Source organism: Bos mutus, chromosome 7 (genome assembly GCF_027580195.1).
Source record: "Bos mutus isolate GX-2022 chromosome 7, NWIPB_WYAK_1.1, whole genome shotgun sequence".
Taxonomy (NCBI): Eukaryota; Metazoa; Chordata; class Mammalia; order Artiodactyla; family Bovidae; genus Bos; species Bos mutus.
Window position 1 is genome coordinate 67117643 of NC_091623.1, and position 21247 is coordinate 67138889.

A 21247-nucleotide genomic window follows, 5' to 3' on the forward strand; every position below is an offset into this window, starting at 1 on the left:
TCTTACTTGTAAGTCTATGGTTCATATTAACTTAATTCTTGTATATAGCATGAAGTAGAAATCAAGGTGTTTTTTTTTTGCACCTGAATATCCAAATAATATAGCACTCTTTGTTGAAAAGACTATTCTTTCTCTTTTGATTTCTTTGACACCTTCATTAAAAATTGACTATATAAAAAAAAACAAAATAAAATAAAAATTGACTATACATGTGAAAGTCTATTTTTGAGTACCCTATTCTGATCCATTGATCTTTACTTCTGTCTTTATACCAGTGTGACATTTTCTTGATTATTGTAGCTTTGTAACAATTGTAAAATTGTTAAAATAATTGTTAAAGTCAGGTAATGTAGATTTGTTCTTTTTTTCCCTTAAAACTGTTTTGACTATTCTAGATCATTTGCCTTTCCATTTAAACTGTAAAATATGCTTGCCAATTCTGGTATTTTGATTGGGATTGCATTGAATCTATAGGTTAATTTGGACATTTGAGAGACTGTAGTAGCCTGATACCATTGAATGCTGGAATCAAATATTATTAATCAATAACTCTTCTTCTGACACTGGGCTCATTAAACCACTAGATAGGTAGAATGTATCCTGGGAGAGAACGCAGTATTTAGAGGATGTGAATGGTTGGTCCTTTCTGAGGATAATTTTCCCCATTAAATAATAAGCCAGCATGTTAGTTGCAAATCATATTTTGATATTTTGGTGAGCTTGATTAATCTGAGTATGCCCAGAGCAATAGTTCGTGTCACTCACTCATGCTCTGAAAAATCAGATGCTGAAATTATATTCTGGGTGGTGGTGGTTTCTCCAATTTACTGCTGCCTTGGGGCAAGCATGCATGTTCGTATCACTCTGCCTTCTGGCCAACTATCTTTGAAGAATAAAGACAGCTAGTATTCACAGAGGACTTCCCAAGCACTGGTCATTTGTACTTATGCTGTGACTCCAGAGTCTTTGCTTTAACCACTCTCTGAGGCCTTTGATAAGTCATTTGGAAAGTAGAATTTGCCATCTACTAACTCCTCCACTTTTAATACAAAATTAGTTCAAGGTATCCTGACATTTGAATTTCTGTAGGGCTTTGCGGTTTTTATATATGCTTTCATGTACAATCCATTTAATTCTTTTTCAAGTGTGAAATGTGCCTTCATAGGATTCATTTACTTCTATATTTTCCCGCTTTGCCCCATCAAAATTCATTGTTGGTGATTTTTCCTGACCTCCTATTGACAAGCTAAATAAGTTTTGAAAAAAGAAGGTGGAAGAGAGATGTAATGCCTATTTTCCATATAGGCAGTTGCTAGTGTCTATCGTCCCAAAACTTGTTTAGAGGGAGACCACCATGAACCTCTCTTTTGGACTCAAGTGAAGAGATGGAAGTTAACATTCCTTGAGAGCGTCATGTGTTGCTTCTAAAATTTAGTGCATCTGTAAATGCACTTTTCATTTTTTGAATCAAATGGAGGGGAAGAGAATGGAAGGATGTGATGTCGGGATAGATGTACAAAGAATCTTACTGGCAGCCAGAAAGCGAGGAGACTTAAATTCTTTAAAATGCCTGAGAATTGAAATGAAGGAAATTAGTGCATCAGTCCTAGGAGTGGATGGACAGAAGTAGTTGGGTTGTTGATATGGATTACCAATGCTGAACAGGGTATCCTTGCTTATTACTGCTGAGGTGTGTTCATAGGTTCATTTTTTTCCCAATGATGTAAATGAATGTGAGCCTGGTGGGATGCTGGGAGTTGTGGAGTCATGCAAGGATGAGTCAGAGGCGGTCCTTGCCTTAATGGGGGAAAAGTATAACATTTTCAAGTGGAAACACTATTCAGATATCGCCAGCACTTACCACAGTTTCTGGTAGATGCTTGATACCTGCCTATTTCAACATGATTTGTTGAAATCATTTATGTTCTAAGGGTCGAACAGATAAAGCTTGAATGCAGAGATGGAAGGAAAGGTTTTACAGGTGGAGGGAAACAGTAGGGCAAAGGCACCATGAGAGGAAAACACAGGCTTTGGAAAGAAATGTGTGACTCTCAACTGTCTGGTTGCCATGTGGAAGGCCACAAGGCAAGTACGGAGAAGTAATATTTTGGGAAAGTAGGTTTGGAATCACCTTATTTATGCAAGGATTTCAGAGTGTGTGTATATTTTAAACTCCTGCCCAAATCATGCTGATTGAGATGTTGCCATTTCCCTTAAATAGGATAGGCCTAGTTACTGTGGAATTAAAGGTGGCAGATGGGATGGTGGGGATGGCAAGAATATTGCAGGAAGAGAGAAGCAATGGAGAAAAAAGGAGATTGATCAAAACTGTCTTTGTTCTTGAAAAGCAAGAATATACCCACTCAGAATATTTGGAGGGAACTACCACAATTTACCATTTTTCATTAATTAGAAAACTCTAATTTATAATGTAACAAAGGGGCGGAAACAATCCTCTCCTTTCCACCAGAACTGGTTAAAATACCGACTCTCAGACCCCAGTCCAGACCTACAGAATCACAATGTGCATTTAACACGATAGCTAGGAGAGATCACATGCACATTCCAGCCTGAGAGGCCTGGCTCTAACTCACTGTATTTTAGAGCCAATATTTTGCTGGAAAAAGTTCTAGCTGGTGCCGCTGTTCCCGCCGTCTTTCACTAGATGGCAGTAGCCTGCTCACTTCCTTCGGGTTTCACCCTCATTGTTTTCCAGGCCCTGGTTGACCTCCAGGCTACAGCTCCCGGCTCCCGCGCAGGATCCAGCTAGGCAGGGCGACGGCGGGGGGCGTGCTCGAGGGCGGGGCCGGGCCTACCCAATGGGCTCCTCCGGGTGGGGGGCGGGGCCCCACTTCAGTTCCTCGGGCCGCAGGCGCTCTTCGCATCCCTGACTCAGTATGTGGCGCGTTCCTGGTCTGCTCTGCGTGCGCGTTGCGAGGAAGAGCAAGTTCTCCGGATCTTGGAACAGGCCTGCCGCCTTCATGTCCACTCTGCTCATCAATCAGCCCCAGTATGCTTGGCTGAAGGAGCTGGGGCTCCGCGAGGAAAACGACGGCGTGTATAATGGAAGCTGGGGAGGCCGGGGAGAGGTATGCATATCTTGGGCAAATCTCTGCGGCCTCTCTTCGCCCTGGGAGGCGGGACAGGCACTGCCCAGCCCTAATCCCCGCGGACGCTGTCGGCTTATACTGGGTGGGAAGTTTTGAATTCCATAGTAAACGTTTTCTCAAGTAGAACCATTAAAAGTGCTACTAGATATTAGGTCCTGCGTGTTACCGAGAATCGAGTTCATTTTGGAGCAGAAAGGGGTTGAACTTTCCAAGCGTACTTAAAACCGCACGGCAGAGTTCTGCACTCTGTAGTGCGAAATGCCACACACTTGGCGGTGGAAATCATCTGACTTTTCTACTTGACTGTGGCTCCTCACATGTGACGTGCGCCACGGGTAATGTTCTACAATTTTATATTATCTTTTGAAATCCTCTGGAATGCAAGCTCGAAGTTGCCGAAATCCTGTTTTTCAGTCATTGGGCTCAGAGCTTCCTTGAGGGCCAGATTTTCAGCATTTCTCTATTTCCAGACCCTAACAGCTTGACTCTGTTAATGTTCAATAAAATGTTTTATAGACTAGGATGGAAAGATAAGGTTGTTATTACTTGGATTTTTTTTGAGGGCTGCATACGAAAGAAAACTTGTAAGAAAACGTTATATAACATCCCAACAGTTTGTTGAATGAACCGCTTTGTTAGAGGAAAGGCATCTTTTAGTTATCTGTGGGTGTAGGAAGTGCAGGTGGTTTTAATTGTTCCCAATCCCCCATTGGTGGTTTTATCCTGTTTTTCCTGTGGTATCCAATCATTAGGTTCATGGATAAAATACCTTTCCTGAAAGCCTTTTTAAAACTATACCTGGGTTGTTTTTTTCCCTAATGTATCCCTCCAGTTCATGTGGACACACGCCTTTCCCATGGTTGTCTGCTGCTGCTGCTAAGTCGCTTCAGTTGTGTCCGACCCCAGAGACGGCAGCCCACCAGGCTCCCCCGTCCCTGGGATTCTCCAGGCAAGAACACTGGAGTGGGTTGCCATTTCCTTCTCCAATGCATGAATGGTTGTCTAACCTTGGCCTTTCACCTCTGACCGGAGGCTGGGCAGAGTTATGGAGAGAGGGAATAAGCTAGACTTGTAACTGCGAGTGTGTTTGCTCAGTTGTGTCCGACTCTTTTGCGACCCTACGGACTGTAGCTCGCCAGGGTACAGATACAGATACAATAACCAAACTCAGAACCTTTACATTGGTGGTGGTGGTGGTGGTTTAGTCGCCAAGTCCTGTCCGACTCTTGCGACCCCATGGACTGTAGCCCGCCAGGATGCTCTGTCCATGAGATTCTCCACGTAAGAATTCTGGAGCCGATTGCCATTCCCTTCTCCAGGGGATCTTCCTGACCCACGTCTCCTGCATTGCAGGCAGATTCTTTACCATTTCAGCTATAGGGAAGTCCCTAAAACTTGTAACTTTGGTCTGTTAATGGAAGAAGAGGCAAAATAACGTGTTACTTTTAGGCTTTTGTTTAGATGCCTAATATTTGGATAGCGAGGGTGGGTTTTGACGAAAAGGTTGTTCTGAGTGTTCAGGTCAAAAGTGAAAACTCTAGTCTCCAGTTTGTAACAAGTTAATGGAGAAGGAAATGGCAACCTACTTCAGTATTCTCACCTGGAGAATCCTATGGACAGAGCATCCTGGCGGGCTACAGTCCATGGGGTCGCAAGAGTCGGACAGGACTTTGCGACTAAACCACCACCACCAATGTAAAGGTTCTGAGTTTGGTTATTGTATCTTAGTTCTGCCCCCGCCCACCTGCCTTTTTACCTTCCTCCATTTGGTCTGCTCCCCCATTTTCTATTTATGTACATCATCTTTTTGTTTTAGGTTATCACCACCTACTGTCCTGCTAACAATGAGCCCATTGCAAGAGTCAGACAGGTAAGTGCTTTTTTTTTTTAAATGCAAAGTGCCCTTAGGGAGTTTGTGCCAGTGATCACTGAGTAATACAGATTTACAAAGTCAAAGAATGTTTCCTTTTAACATTTAGGAATGTCTGGGTGAGGGACTTTCCTGCAGGTTCAGTGGTTAAGATATTGGGCTTCAGTTGCTGGGAACATGTGTTTGATCCTGGTCGGGGATCTTAGATCCTGCATGCTACACTGCCTGGCTCGAAAAAAAAACATTCTCGGGGAGACCCTGTACTCTGTGAGAGTGTATGTGCCCTGGAAAAGGAGACCCCTAGAGAGGACTACCCAAGAGGGGTTCCACTGGGGTCTGTGTTTCTGGATCACCAGGGGACTTGGGTTAAGATGAATGTTCTGACCTCTTGAATCTACGCTGTAGCCTGAGGTTCTGAATTTCTAACATACTTCAGGTATTGCTCACGGATGGGACTCCTGGACCTTGCTTTGAAAGGCAAGGTTTTAAAAGTACAGATTCTAGCTTAGCAAATTCCAGCAAGTTTTGGGAAGTATAACCCGTGATAATCATTTTAAACCACAAATCTTAGGGTCACTGGGGATTTTACAGTTCTTTTCCAAAAGTCTGTGTTCTTAGAAGATCATCACTGCCCTTTCCTTTTCCCTTTGTCTCCCTTCAAATATTTATTTAGGCCAGCATGGCTGACTATGAAGAAACTGTAGAGAAAGCACGAGAAGCATGGAGCATCTGGGCAGATGTAAGTACAGAGTCCGGGACGTAAAAAACCTACTCTAATGACTGACGGGAGGCAGCCAGCACCCCCTTGCTGAAACTGGAGCTTCTTGGGGGCTTTAACTATCTCTAAGCTGTAGTCCTAAACTAGTACTCTTTTCCATATTTTGCCTTCAATAGCAGGGTAATTTTAAAGGGAAAAGAACTCTGTACTGTTGTAGCGTAAACAATCTATGAACACTTTGGTCTCCAACTGATCTATGAACAGCCAAGTCTCCAAAAATTAAGCAAAGAGAAAGGAATATCTATGCTAAAAATAAACCATATGCTCCTCCCCCACCTCCAAGTTTTTTTAGGGGCAGGGAGGGGATGTTACCAGTAGGTTGGCATTCTTGGTTCAGAGGGAGTGGTGTCAGCCGCAGCTCTCATGGAGCCTAGGCTCCAGTTCCTCGGCAGTCTGATGAGGCTTTGAGGCTAATTCTGCCTCCCCCGTCTCTGTCTCAACTAGTTCTGTGAGCAGGTGTAGGACCTGACTGGAGCTGGGCTGGACCACCCTGAGCTGTCGATAGATGAGGGCCAGGCTCAGGAGGAGGGGAGAGTAAAGAACTGGCTTAGTCTGGATCTTCCGGTTTACCCTGAACATCCCTTTTGGTCTTCCGCCTGAGATACTTGGCCTGAAGCTATAGGAATATCCTGAAAGGTTAACCCAGCTCTGCCAGGTAGTTACTTCGCCTTAGTGCGCTTTGTCTTTCGTAGAAAGAGGAGGCCAGGTGTGCTTGCCTCTTGGGTTATCATAAGGGTTAAATGAGTTAGTCATTTAGCATGCCTACACACAGGGGTAAACCTTAGTACCTGTTTGATTTTTAGAACCATGTGCTGCTGAATTTGGAACTGCTGAGCCTCAGTGGGGGTTTTTTTGTTGTTTTTTCTCCGGAATCAGTGGTTGCTCTGGGGACTTGGGGAAGGGCAGACTCTCCAGGAGAGCCCTGAATTGGATGCAGAGTTAGTTAGCCAAGAGACTGACTCTGTGCAAAGCAGGAAGAACGTTTCCTTTAACTAATTTTGGCTATAAGTTAGGCTCAGGGTTTATTATATACAATCAAAAACTGAACTGAAAAAATCCTTGAACAAAGAAAATTCTGCTTCCAAAAGTAGTGTGCTAAGTGAAGTTCACCCTAGCAGTGTAGAGAATAGTGACCGATGCCATGTCGACTTCTTTTAAATCAGCTCATTCCCCATCTGCGGGGCTCACATCTGCAGGTATGGAGTGCTGACTGTTCTCCACCACTCTGTTTAAGGTGCTTGAGCATCCATAGGTTTTGGAATCCGTGGGGGTCCTGAATCAATCTCTCATGGATACTGAGGGACAGCTGTATTGCTTTTGTTTTTTCAATTAATAGACTATATTTTAGAAAAGTTTCAGGGTGAAACTGTAGGGGAGGAAAATTTTTTATTCTTCCCTTCTATGTTCTTTGGCTGGTCTAATACTTAACCAATATACAACAGATTAGCAGGAGAAAAACAAATTTTAATTTTTTATGAGGGGGAGGCATAAAGATATGAGACCCAAAGGCAGCCAGGCAGTTGAGGCTTATACACCATCCTGAGCTAAGTAAAGGGGTAGGAGCCCAGGGCTTCAAAGAGGAGGACAGTTGCTAGGAATGTGAGCAGAGCAAGTGTTCGGTAAGCAGATGTTTTCCCTCTCATGCAGATAAGTCAGATATAAAAAAGTTTTCACTGGTGATAACTCCTGGTACAGGTCCCTTTCTAATTTCTTTTGGGCTGTTAAGGGGAGTTAGAAATCTTTTCCTGAGTCTCCTGGGCCTTAATTATCTGTAGCTCAAAGTAAAGCCAAAGAACTTTGTCGGACTGGCCCATTCTGGGGTGGCTTATTCTGAACTCCTAAGTTTCCTATATAAATACCCTGCCTTAGTGTGGTACCTCTTATAATTGGTGAGCCAGTACAGACACAGCAGTAGTAACTGAAGTCCATAAGTTGCATTAAGATTCACTCTTTGCGTGTGCTGTTTTGAATGCTAGTGGAACTTTTGATTAGAAACTTCCAATATATGTGTGTATGTACCCACAGTAAATACAGTCTTGTTTGAAAAAAGATTTGTGTGAATTCAGGGTCTTCTCTTTCCCTGAACTGACTTTTAGGTCAGTCTTGGCTTTGCCCAGGGGGTGGCAGTTGGCACTGTGATGTCTTGAATATTGTGCTGTACTTTGCTATTGCTGTTTTTGAATTCAGGTTCTGATTTGGAGTCTGCTCTTCCACAGTCGTGCCAGCCTCCTCACCTAATGTTCTTTCTTTCTGCTCTTCAGTTTTATTGCTCTCCGTAGAGTGGGGCTGCTGAGTGGGAACGAGTGGCTTTTCTGGGTGATGGGAATCCCACTTGTTGGAATTTGAGTTAAGCAACTGAGTCCAGAGTTGAGGGAGGAAGCGGAGCATTTCTTCAGTGTGCCTCCAGGACTCCTCAAACATGAACAGAACAAGGCTTGGCCCCCTCCTGGTGTACACACTTTTCCTCTTGGCTCCTCACTTGCATGGGGCTACTTCTGCTTGGCCCTGACCCTTCTGGGTGCCTCGCCTGTGAGGACACACCACAGTTCCATTTAGTTCATTTGTATTTGACCTGGAATTTTTCAAAGGGAACTTTTTTTTTTTAAAGGAAAAAGGAGACAGAGTATGACAATATGAAAAGGCAGTTTATAAAAATGTTTCTCTTAACTAAAACTAACCACCAAGAACCTGGTTGGGAATTCTTGATCTGCTGCTTTCTTTCATGAGCTGATTTAGTCCAAATGCCACCTGTTTCTGCCCGTCTGCATCCCCTGTGGGTATCATCACTTTCCTTCTGGATTCCTGGTGAGGAGGAAAGCCAGAGTCTCTTCTCTTGATGACAGGAACTTGAATGGGCCTTCTCCAGCTGCATAATGGGATTCCAGATACCTGTAGCTCTCTTTTTTTTTTTTTCAGTTAATTTTTAACTGAAAGATAATTGCTTTGTAGAATTTTGTTGTTTTCTGCCAAATATTAACATGACTCAGCCATAGGTATACATATGTCTCTGTAGCCCTTTAACACAGTTGTCTTTGCAATACTTCCCAAAGGGCTCAGCAGATAATGAACTCAGTGCTCTTAGCTCCCTGTTCATGGCTGCCTCTGATGCTCGCTGTAAACCTGACTTCAGAGTGAAGTGAGCAGGGACGAGGACTCTCGGTGGCTGTCTCAGGAGGGTCTAAGGTTATTGATGTGCTGTTGTGCTGGGCTGGTCAAACCCACACGGGCAATGGGACTGTCTTCCTGGGTTCCTGCTCGCCCTCATCCCTCACCTCATACTTAACCCTGACATTCTTTTTGTCTCTTGCTGCTCCTACCCATCATTTTGGAAGCGGGAAGAAAGAAACAAAAAAAGTCAAGTTTGAGTGGTCTGAGAGGGAATGTAGTTTAAACCTTGGGTGGTGGGTTCTAATGTGTACCCAGGGTTGAGACTTGATCAGTTGCCAGGTCTTAACAGTTTGTTTATCTCTGTTGCTGTTTTTGTGGTCCAGACAGCCACCATCTCTTGTCTGGCTTCATAATTTCCTGCCTGAATCTTTCCTCCCTCTGGTAACATTTTCTATACCACATCTAGAGTGGTGTTTTAAAAGGCACTGTGAGGGACTTTGTTGGTGGGCCAGTGGTTAAGACTGTGCTTCCACTGCACTGGGCCTGGATTTGGTCCTTGATTGGGGAGCCAAGTCCCTGCCTGCTGCGTGATGCAGCTAAAAAATTAAAATGCACTGTGATTTTTCTCCCCACTGTACAGAACCCTCTAGTGATTTCCCCACTGCTCTTTGGATCCTTTACCTAGTCCTTTGCAGTGTGGCCCCTACTTTCCACTCCTACTTCTTTGAAGTCTTTATAGTTTCCTGAAATGATCATATTCTCTTGCCTTTTAGCCTTTGCATATGTTATCTTCTCTGTCCCCCATAATTTCCCTCTACTTTATCTACCTCTTCAGATGGCAAACACCAATCATGCTTTAAGGCCTCAACTCTCTAAAAAGCCCCCTTCCTTCCCACCTCCTTGCCCCCAAGTAACGATGGGTTAATAGTCAAAGGTGGTCCACTTGCGTAGTCTAGCTTCATCATGGCGCTTACCACGTGAGATTATAATCTCCTGTTTTGTGTCTGCCATCCCCATTGGAGTTGATTCTAGCTGCCTTGTTTCCCTTGAATCCTGGGGAATAGTGTACTATCTGGCACATAAAATGTATGCAGTAAGTGGTGGTTCAAAGACTGATAGAATAAATAAGCTCAGAATAGTCATGTGTACTGAATTAGCCATTCTGAGTTGAAATTAACCAATTTGCTAAGGCTATAAATGTGTGGGCTAAATTTGGTTCAACTCATTTCAATGCCTTAGAAAATACAGAGGATCTTTGCTGTTGCATTTAATGTTACAATTTTTGTTTACTGTTTCCAAAAGTGTGCATGTATCATAAAAATAGCAAATGTTGCAGACATACAAAATGCAGAGAATCAAAATGTTATGATTCCATTTCCTGGAAATTGCAACTGTTAACCTCTTGTTGTATATTCCATCAAATTTAAGCAAAAGTTTACTTACCATATGCATTATCTTGCTTTTTTTTGTTGTTGTCTTGTTATGGCTCTTAGAAGTTTTTCCTTATAATAAATCTTCTTTATTCTTTTTAGAAAGTGTCCAGACATTTTATGTGCTATTCTGTGCTTAGTCACTCAGTCCTGTCCAACTCTTTGTGAACCCGTGGACTGTAGCCCACCAGGCTCCTCTGTCCATGGGGATTCTCCAGGCAAGAATACTGGAGTGGGTTCCCATGCTCTCCTCCAGGGGATCTTCACAACCCAGGATCGAACCCCAGTCTCCTGCATTGCAGACTGATTCTTAACCATCTGAGCTACCAGGGAAGCCCTCCATTTTATGGCTATTCCATAATTAACCAATCATGTGCTGATGGGCATTGGGATGGTTTCTGTTTCTCTATTGGAAACAGCACCGCAGTAAATGCTGTTGTAACCTATACTTTTGCACACTTATGTTCAATTTCCAGAAGTAGAACTGCCTGTTCAAAGTAGTGGGGGCGCAGGATGCATTTTAAATGTTAATAGAAAGCCAGGCTACCCTTAGATTAGAAAAACTATACAAGGATATTTGGTGTACATTTGGGGAAGAGAGAGAGTGAAGAAGAGCCCTGAGCTCCATGAGTGCCTCAATTATTTTAGCTCCAGTGCCTAGTATTGCTAATGTCACACAGTAAGTGCTCAGAAAGTATTTTGTGAGTGAGTGTTATGATTTGAATGGATTTTGGACACCAGCCTAAGTAAGCTGAATTTAGGGTTTGGGTTTGCAATCAGTTTGACCCATTATGAGAACATCACTGGGAATCATATAGGGTTACAGGTTATGTAAGGTATTTAGAGGAGAAGGAAATGGCAACCCACTCCAGTATTCTTGCCTGGAGAATCCCGGGGATGGGGGAACCTGGTGGGCTGCTGTCTCTGGGGTCTCACAGAGTCGGACACGACTGAAGCAATGCAGCAGCAGCAGCAGAGTCATCCCACCACTCCAGTATTCTTGCCTGGAGAATCCTATGAACAGAGGAGACTGGCAGGCCACGGCCCATAGGGTCGCAGAGAGTTGGACACGGCTGAAGGAACAAACAACTAAGCATGCAGAGTCATCCCAAAAAGTTGTGTTCAATCTGAATTTCTCTCTGTACTTGGCACAGTCCTTGCTCACCAAGAATGTGTTATCTGTATATTTTCTCCGTCTCTGGAATGGGTTTTAAGTCCTGTCACGTCAGACACTGATGAGATCAAAACATGTTTTTGATGTGGTTGTGCTTTGTTCTTTTACAGCACATTAGTACTGTGATAATAGACATGAGCTTACACTTTTCAGCAGACACTAAAATGCCATTCCTTCCTTAGATTCCTGCTCCAAAGCGAGGAGAAGTAGTGAGACAGATTGGTGATGCCTTGCGGGAGAAGATCCAAGTACTAGGAAGCTTGGTAAAGTATTTTTGTAGTAAATATATAGTACTTTGAGTGAAGAATAAGGCTATTTTTTACTTGGGTGTATAAGATGTGATCTTTTTAAGGTCATAATTTATGTACTTCAAAAATATGTATATAAATTTGTAACATATATTTCAAAAATCTTTTCTTTAGAGGAAGGATTAACAAGATGGACAGGAAAATGTGAAGACAATTCTTGGGCTTTAAAATTCTTCAGAAAAATAAGAACAGACTGGTTTATAACCCTCACAAAGTAGAAACAAAATGTGTTGCTTTCCCCACCTCAAATTTAATGTTTAAAGCAGGAATTCTGTTGGAAAAATGCTGCTTGGTCTTTTGTATTTTTAGGTGTCTTTGGAGATGGGGAAGATCTTGGTGGAAGGTGTGGGAGAAGTTCAGGAGTACGTGGATGTTTGTGATTATGCTGTTGGCTTATCTCGGATGATTGGGGGACCCATCCTGCCTTCTGAAAGTAAGCAGCGAAGTCAGTTCTGCGAAGTATTGCACTCCGAAACAGAACTCCCCAAGATTCTCTGGTTGTGAGCAGTTTCCACAAAATACTTGTATATGAAAATGTCTTTAATCTCTTTACTAAGAAAGTCAAATTAAAACAGGTGAAAATAATCAGGTCAAGATGCTTAAAACTTTTTAAATTTTTAAAGATAAAGCTCAGTGTCGGCAAGTTCATGGGTGAGACTGACACTTTTTTATGGAGACTTTGTGAAGTGAATCACCAATCTTATCTGGAAAACAGTTTGGAAAAATATCTATCCCAAAAATATTTAATGCAAGTTTCCCTTAAATCCCTTAAATATTTAATGAAAGTTTGCAGAATCTTGATTTAAGTAAATAATCTGAAATGCAACCGAGGTTCAAGTGTTAGGGTGTGCATTGTCCCATTAACAGGAAACAATGGGAATGGCCTAAATGTCCAATCATGACAAAGCCTGAGCAAATAATTTTGGCAGTCTATTAGCAGATATTGTCAAGAGATCATAAAGATTGCCTTCCCCAACCGCAAACTTTATAGGAAAGTTGTACTTAGTTTTACTTCGTCTTCTTTTTTTATATATACTTAACTTATTTTTAGATTATTTTGATTTTTTTTGAAAAGATAGTATTTTTCATTTCACAGAATTAAAGAGGACTAAAAAGGTGAAGGAAGAAATATTTTCCTCCTCCCAGTGGGATACTCCATAGTATTCCCATGAACATAGCAAATGTTTCTGGTTTCTTGAGTGTATCTTTCTGGAGCTTTTTCAGGTGCAGACGAATATGTAGCAAACCATGTGTTCCTTTCCTACTTATTGTATCTTAGAAATTGTTTCATATTGTTCCAATAAGGTGCTTCCTTCATCTTTTTTTTTTTAATGGCTGTTTTGTTGCAAGGATGACCGGTTCCCAAGTAATAGATACTTAGGGTGTTTTCAGTCTTTGGCAGTTAAACTGTGCTGCGGCCTTGTACTCAGTGATGGGGACAAGGGCTTACACAGTTTGTGTGTTTGCCATGTCAGTGGAACAAACCAGGTGAATTCACGTGACTGTATTGAAAGCACAGAGATGGAAATCTCCTGAAGTAGTAATGCTGGTTATCTGGCAAGGCAGAATTATTAATGGTTGGTACTGTCTGTCTTCTATATTTTCCAAAGTTTCCACACTGGGAATTAGGTTACATTTATAATCAGGAAAAGACATTGAAAAATCACGTTTTCCTGTTTCCTCTTGGAATATTGGGCAAATTCCCTGCTGGTAGAAAGAGGGAGTTCTCTTCAAATGTATAGTTATTGTCCATAATTTGCTATGTAACAGTGAGTCCCGTTAGCCAAGGTTAGTTTTATATTGAACACTTTGCAGAGGTTTTTCAGAGTTACGGTAAACTGCCAATTTGGGGAGGTATATATGTGCAAGCAAGTAACTTTGATTTTTACCTGCTCTAATGTCTGACTCACCAATTAAAATCCTTTTCAATTGCTTACACATTAGAAAAATAGATTATTCATTTATGCAGAAGCTCTTGGGTAACTTTGACTTCATGAATTCAGTTAGTGTTTGTTGAGCGTCTGCCAAGTGATCTAATAGGTAATACTTGGTTGAAAAAGTGTAGTTCTTTCCCTCAAGAAATGTATAAAGCTGTAGATTCCTTGCATTTTAATTTTGTTTATTTTTACTTATTTGCCACACGGCGTGCATGATCTTAGTTCCTCAACCAGGGATCATACCTGTGCCCTGTGGTGGAAGCATGAAATCTTAACCACTGGACTGCCAGGGTCTTCCCAGGGGTGGTTTTAAACGGGGAAGAAGCCTGTGTAAAAGCTTAAGATGGGAGAACTTGGTTTATTAGGGGAACTGTGTTACTTCAGCCCTGCCGGAGGGCGCAGTGTGAAGGGAGAGATGGGTGGAGGAGGAACCTTGGGAAGGAACTTTTCCTGGAGTTTAGACTTTATCCTGAGGGCAGCTCCAGTAGTGATGGGGTTGCCGGAGTGTGGCGGGAGGGTGTCATCAGAGCTATTCTGTCTCCCTGGAGAGAAGGATACGGAGGGGAGGGGCAGAGAGGAGGAGACAGGCTGTGTGAGGAAGAGACTGTACCAGCACATCACCTCCAGGGAGAATAGGGTTCCCGGACTAAGGGAGGGCCTGGGAGTGAGGTGGAACAAGTGCTGGGTTCCCTGTTCTTGCTGACAGGCTGAGCATGGCCAGAAAGGTAGATGGCTGGGAGTGCGGCCTTCCTAATGCTTTTAGCCAGGTTTCATGAACCTTCGCACTCCTTGCTCTGGTTCTTCACTGCTTCAGCTGCCTTTGATTAAATAAGGCTCTTGTGGGGTGAGATGGTTGATTGGCATCACCAACTCAATGGACGTGAGTTTGAGCAAACCTGGGAGATGAAGGACAGGGAAGCCTGGGGTGCTGCAGTCCCCAGGGTTGCAAAGAGTCAGGCACAAGTGAGTGACTGAACAACAACAACTTGTGGGATTATGGTGACTTAAGTTGGTCTATAAGATACAACTGTTTTAATTTATATTTTCAGTTTTCCTATATGTATGTAAAGATGTGTACAGTTAATTCATTCAACGTTTATGTAGTTAGTAAAACTTTTCCCGCTGTACATGAGTCACCTTGTCCTGAATTTAGAGAGGTGAGCTGAGGGCTTCATCCGGCACCGTCAGGAACATGGCCCTGAGAGTCGTGACTCTGTGTTGTGGTCGTGCCCTGCCCTTGGCGATCACATCACCGAGGACATGTCTCGTTTACCCTCTGAAGTTTCCTTGTCTCCCAGATGGGACTGGCACTGCCCTGATCCACAGAGTTCCTTTGAGGAGTAGAGGCTTAATGGATATCCTTATGGTTTATAAGATAGTCTGGTAATAACAGCATTTGTTGTATGCTGGTGAATGTACCAGTGTTCCCCGGCTGTGTAAGGTCATCTGCTCAAAGCATCTGTAGTCCCCACGTGATCTGGTGCATCTTTGTTCTGAAACTGAAAAATTGCAGACTTTGTTCTTGTGACCTCGGCAGGCATTAAATTAATGTGTTTAAGCATGTTGCATGCCTTCTTCGTCCTTAGGACCTGGCCATGCTCTCATTGAACAGTGGAATCCTGTAGGCCTGGTTGGAATCATCACTGCTTTCAACTTCCCTGTGGCCGTGTATGGCTGGAACAACGCCATTGCCATGATCTGTGGGAATGCTTGTCTTTGGTAAGAACGGTTCATTTTTTTTATGCACTAGTTAGATGGTAAAAGTCTCCGTTTTCAGGTACTACTGAAAGTATTGCAAATGTAGTACTTTGCATATCGAAATGTTTTCTGCTAGTTGAAATGTTTTCTACTAGTCTTTCTGTTAACATAGCAAATGACACCTGCTAGTTATGAAATGCTGGGTTTTAGTTCTTTACATGTTTTACCATTGGTAAAATTTATATTTTTTGACTTAACTTTTTGACACAGCCTTATACCCTCTTCCTTCTAGTTATTTCTACCCCAAGCAAGTATACTGTAATTCCATTTTGACATTAATTGCTTGGGCTCAGTGTCAGACTCCACCTGTATAAGGGCTCAATCTTCCATGAGACTCCTCCTTCTTAAGATGCTAGCTGCAAATGTTCCCCGTCCTCAGGACATCTGCAGTTCTCACTGGCTGTCTACAGATTTGGAGGTTACCACTGGTTTCAGTAGAGCTTCCCTGGTGGCTCAGATGATGAAGAATCTGCCTCCAATGTGGGAGACCTGGGTTTGATCCCTGGGTTGGGAAGATCCCCTGGAGGAGAGCATGGCATCCCACTCCAGTATTCTTGCCTGGAGAATCCCCATGGACAGAGGGACCTGGCAGGCCACAGTCCATGGGGTCACAAAGAGTCGGACATGACTGAGTGACTTGAAGCACAGCACATACGTTGGTTTCAGTAATTCATTAGAATGGCCCACAGAACTCAAGAAAGCGCAGTATTTAATGGTTGCACTTTTGTTGTAAAGGGTCTATTTAGGGCCTGGTTTAGAAGGGTTTCAAACACAGAGCATCCCTGCCCTCTCCCTGTGAGGTCAGGACATATCACTTTCACAACCAGAAGGCATCACTGAGCTTTGGCGTCCAGAATTTTTACGGGGTTTTTATGACATTGGCATGATTGAGTAAATCACTGTACATGTGACTAAACTCAAGTCTTCCTCCTTCCCTCCCCATGATTGATCTTTCTCATCACCACCTCCCATCCTGAAGCTATCTTGTGGGGAGGGGCTCTAGTTACTTCAGTAGCATAACAAAGGCCCTTCTGTCATTCAGACAGTTCCGAGGTTGTTGATACTGGGTATGCAAGAAACTGGGAGCCAAATCTCTGAGAAGCTCCAGCAGTTGGTGATGGACAGGGAACCCTGGCTTGCTGCAGTCGATGGGGTGGCAGAGTTGGATACGACTGAGTGGCCGACTAACTGAACTGAACACCAGATACAGTCTTCATTATGCTACATTTCACAAGCAGAAAACTGAATAAACAATTAGGAGGGAAAAGAGAACTCGTGATAAGTCACAACCTTCTTTTAGAAACATGATTCTTTTTTTTTTTAATTCAATAAAAATTTAATAGTGAATTCCCAAGTGATTTTGAGGCACTTGGCCCGTATTCTCGTTGCTGCGTTAAATGTTACATTGCTATAAAATATGCAATAGTAAAAGTTAGCTGGGGAAACGTTAGTGTTTATAGATGACAAAACAGTTGCTTGCTTTTAGCTTTCATGTTCAATGGAGCAACTTACATCAGGAGAACCAGGAGAATTGTCTTTGCCCAGTTTGTGTCTGCCCCGCTAGTACGTACTGATGATCTTAGTGTTGTGTTGTACTCAGTTGAAGGTACTCAAAGACTGTATAAGCAGGGCATAGTTGGAAGGGTTAGTGATTTGGCATCATGTTACCAAAGGCTAGCAGTATGGTTTTCCGAAGCCCCCTGAGTCTTCCAGTGAAAGCTCATGTTGATTGATCTCTGTTTTACTCAGTTTGCACAATGCTGCTGCTGCTAAGTCGTTTCAGTCACGTCCAACTCTGTGCGACCCCATAGACGGCAGCCCACCAGGCTCCCCCGTCCCCGGGATTCTCCAGGCAGGAACACTGGAGTGGGTTGCCATTTCCTTCTCCAATGCATGAAAGTGAAAAGTGAAAGTGAAGTCGCTCAGTCGTGTCCGACTCCTAGCGACCCCCTGCACTGCAGCCTACCAGGCTCCTCCGTCCATGGGATTTTCCAGGCAAGAGTACTGGAGTGGGGTGCTACTGCCTTCTCCGAGTTGGCACAATAGGCAGAGGTTAATGTAAAGTTCCTGCGATCAGTGCAGCAAGCAGGTTCATAACTGCTCAGGGCCATTTTTGTACTTATGAAAGTGTTATAGTCCCTTGGACCCCAGAGGCACCAAACCGAAGGACTGATTTCTCTTTCAATTATTAGGCTGTGTTATTTACTTAGAATTTTTTCTTACAAAGACTGTTGCTTCTGCTTAAAAATAAAAGGTATTTATGATTGTCACCAAATTAAGCTGATTTTTTGTTTTTATTTTTTACTCTTACAAGGAAAGGAGCTCCTACAACTTCCCTCATCAGTGTAGCTGTCACAAAGTAAGTATGTGTGGCTTTCTTTTTCCTGGGTCTGGGAGAATCGTAAAAGGGTGATTGATAGCACTGAATTTTTAATCTGACATGAAAGTGTCATATTTATTTTAGCATAGAATCTGGATAAACTCTGTTCTTTGATTGTGATAACATTTTTATATCATTGTGTAGTTTACAGATCTTTTTCAGGGCCATGTCATTTAAGTCGTGGGAAACATGCCAGATACTGATATAAATGTTGAACTCTTAAAACATTTTTTTTTTTTTTTTTGGTCACTTGCAAAATAAAAACAAATCCAGTGGAGAGGAAATAGTCTTGCAATTTAAGGGCTATATGCTGTAACTATGCAGCATGTTAATGGTCTTAATTTCTACTCAGGCCAATACTTTTATTGCTCTTGTTTAATAGACCTTAGCAAAACAAAGAAAGGGTTATACTGTTCAACTGATTCTTCTGACGCTGTCTAAAATGTATTTCATCTTTTGGTTAAAAATTACTGTTTTATTTATTCCTCTTTGGAAACATGATAACACTAGTTAAGTCATAAAATCCATGTTACTAATTTATCATTCCAGAATTAGAGAATGTATAGAGGAAAATGGCTGCCTGTATGGGTGATGATGGGCCCTTGACGATGCCTTGTTTGCATGGCCTGCATTCTCTGATTTAAGAATTATTGGCAGAGAGCTTGTGATGGAGTCTATTCATAAGAGGGTCCTTAATTTTAGACGATCATTTAGGAACACTGGCTTAGGAAGCAAAAAGTCGGCTAAGAGAGTAGTGTGTGTCAGTATTAAAAGGAATGTGTGATATTGAGGAAACAATATATTGCAAGGTAAGGGTTCAAATTAAATATGAAAAAGAACCCATATACAAAACACATAAAAATGATGAGATTCCCCTAGGCAGTTTTTTAAAATAATCTTTAAAAAAAAAAGCAAACAGTTAATATGAATATGGTGAACTGACTTGCCAGTTGTTATAAAATAGCAGATTAAATTATTATTTTAATGTTTTCAGTTATTGCTTTGGTATTCTTTTTTTTTTGCTTTGGTATTCTAAAGCATAAAGTTATTCTTTGTGCTTTTAAATATTTATTTGGCTAAACCTTTGAAAGGTTTGAGGTGTTCACATAGGAACATGGCCGATTTTTTTTTTTTAGATGATTGAGAATATCATCTGATTTTTGTGATAGAAGACAGTAAGTTAAATGATGATATATTATGCTGGAGTTAACCACAGGTATCATACCATCCACTGGGAGTTTATTTTTTTTCACTGGAAGTTTTTAAATTCAGCTGCTGTTCAGACTCATAAGATGACTACGTATTGTACCTGTCTGTTCAGAAGGATATAGACAAGAACATAGTTTTCTGGGAGGATAGCATCAGGTACAGGTATTTCTATTCATTCGTTGTTTTTGGAGCAGTTTATTTCGGGAAAAGGAGCTGAGATCTACACTGGACAGGGGTTACCTTGGCCTAGAAGCTCAATGCCCCACAGAAACCAAAAAGTCTTGTAACAATTCTTGTATGCGTGGCTTTCAGCCACTCACGAGGGACATGTAGTTACAGAAGCCACTGCGGTCAGAGAAGAGCAAAAGCATGAGGTTCCAGTCATAGTTCTCGGGTCATTATTCCAGTTTAGATGGGGGTGATAAGTCAGGGGTTGCCTTTACCGTGAGCCGTGTTGTCTAGATAGCATTGTTGACATTGGCGTTTATCAGGTAAGCTGAGGAACAAAACTGAGAGTTAACCCAAGGTCAGATTCTCATGAATTAGGGAAAGAGGGTTTGATTAACTTTTACCCGCAGGTGCAAAGCAAAATGCCTGCCCTTCAGGCACAGTCAGCTGCTTGTGCAGACAGCAGATACACCCTGAGTCCCTGGAGAGAATCATACAACCTGATCCTTAGTCTCAGACATGACAGCTACAGTGTGTGATCCTTGATGGGTGGAGGAAAGAAAACAGCTGTAAAGGACATTTGGGGGGCCAATTGGAGAATTTACTTGGGTATGATAATGGTATCTTTTTTATGGAAGTGGGTATAGGATTTATATCTTTATGAAATATCAGGTAGAAAGTAGCCAATAGCTTGGGGTGATGGATCAAAGGAATTTTTGCTCCACTGAGGCACCTCCCCCTCAGGAAGCTTCAAATCAACGAAAGAACCCTGTTTCAGAGAAATCGTAATTATTGGAGCCATATTTTACAACTTAAAATCAGAGTTAAATTGCACTGAACTGTGTTTCTCATTTTGACTCTAACAGCCTCAGTTGTAAGCATAGACTTAAGAAAGGACTGTGCTTGTCCACCTTACTTTAATCTGGTGGGTGGGGCACTGTTTCCTGACTGAGAGGTTGGTGGGAGGCCAGTAGACACTAGTCCTGAACTTCTCTGGGGTTCTGCAGGCAGGTCCTGAGCCCTCTTCTGTTTCCTCCACATCCGCTCTTGGTTTGGGGAACCTTTTTCCCATCTCATCCTTTACCCTTTCTCTAGCTGACTCTGGTTGGAAGAGATGCAGCAAAACCTCTCATGGCTAATGGAAACTATCCTTCATTGTCTTCATCTTTCTGGGTTTTATTCCATATATCCCTTTTTATTTCTTTAACATTATTTTAATGGATTTGTGGTGAGAAAGGGCTCCCCTACCTGCCCCCAAAAGCCCTGTAATCAGTTTACCACTTTGAACTAGATGTCTTCATAGTTGGGCAGAAGGTATTTGAGAACAGTGATCACTTGGACTTCCTAACCAATGCTTTAGGTCTTTTATATATTTTGCCTGTCTTCTTATGAAGTTTTTTTTAGGGGAAAAAAAGTTCTGCATTTAAGTGTTTGAAAACCTCCTCTAGTATGTGAGGCCTAGATATTTGAGGGATGGGAGAGAAAGTTGACAAAGGAAAGCCAAATGGTTGGAATTTATTATTTTTCAAAATATGGTAAGAAATTAAATCAGTCCCTTCCTTAGAATCGCCTTTTCTTTTCTAGAATAATAGCCAAAGTTCTGGAGGACAACAAGCTGCCTGGTGCAATTTGTTCCTTGACTTGTGGTGGAGCAGATATCGGGTGAGTCAGCAGGCCCAGAGTGTCTTTCTGCTGAAGGACCTGGGATGATCACCTAGAATCATCTTTACTAGAATTTCAAAACCCAGTATAGTGGAGGAGGTGAGAGTGGTGTTTTGAAATCTTTACTATTACGGATCTCACTGGGCTTTACTTCATTAATATGTAGATGTATACCTGTGGCGGATTCATTTTGATATTTGGCAAAACTAATACAATTATGTAAAGTTTAAAAATAAAATAAAATTAGAAAAAAAAAAAATATGTAGATGTTGTTGGAGGGTGAGTGAGAATTGTCTTTTTCATTGCCCAGAGCTACTCTTGTAAGGTGTTCGTGTTACACATTACTGTGCCAGCA

General features: G+C 42.2%; 1 protein-coding gene across 1 annotated transcript in view; it reads left to right on the forward strand.

Annotated features, from left to right (window-relative positions):
* The first annotated feature begins 2872 nt into the window (after positions 1-2872).
* Positions 2873-21247, forward strand: part of ALDH7A1 (aldehyde dehydrogenase 7 family member A1) — a 35366-nt gene continuing 16991 nt past the window's right edge. Inside the window, 8 exon segments of the mRNA XM_005887397.2 lie at positions 2873-3089; positions 4927-4980; positions 5654-5719; positions 11653-11733; positions 12088-12211; positions 15302-15434; positions 17788-17832; positions 20815-20892. Coding sequence (XP_005887459.2) covers positions 2898-3089; positions 4927-4980; positions 5654-5719; positions 11653-11733; positions 12088-12211; positions 15302-15434; positions 17788-17832; positions 20815-20892 — 773 coding nt within the window. The 5' untranslated portion in view covers positions 2873-2897.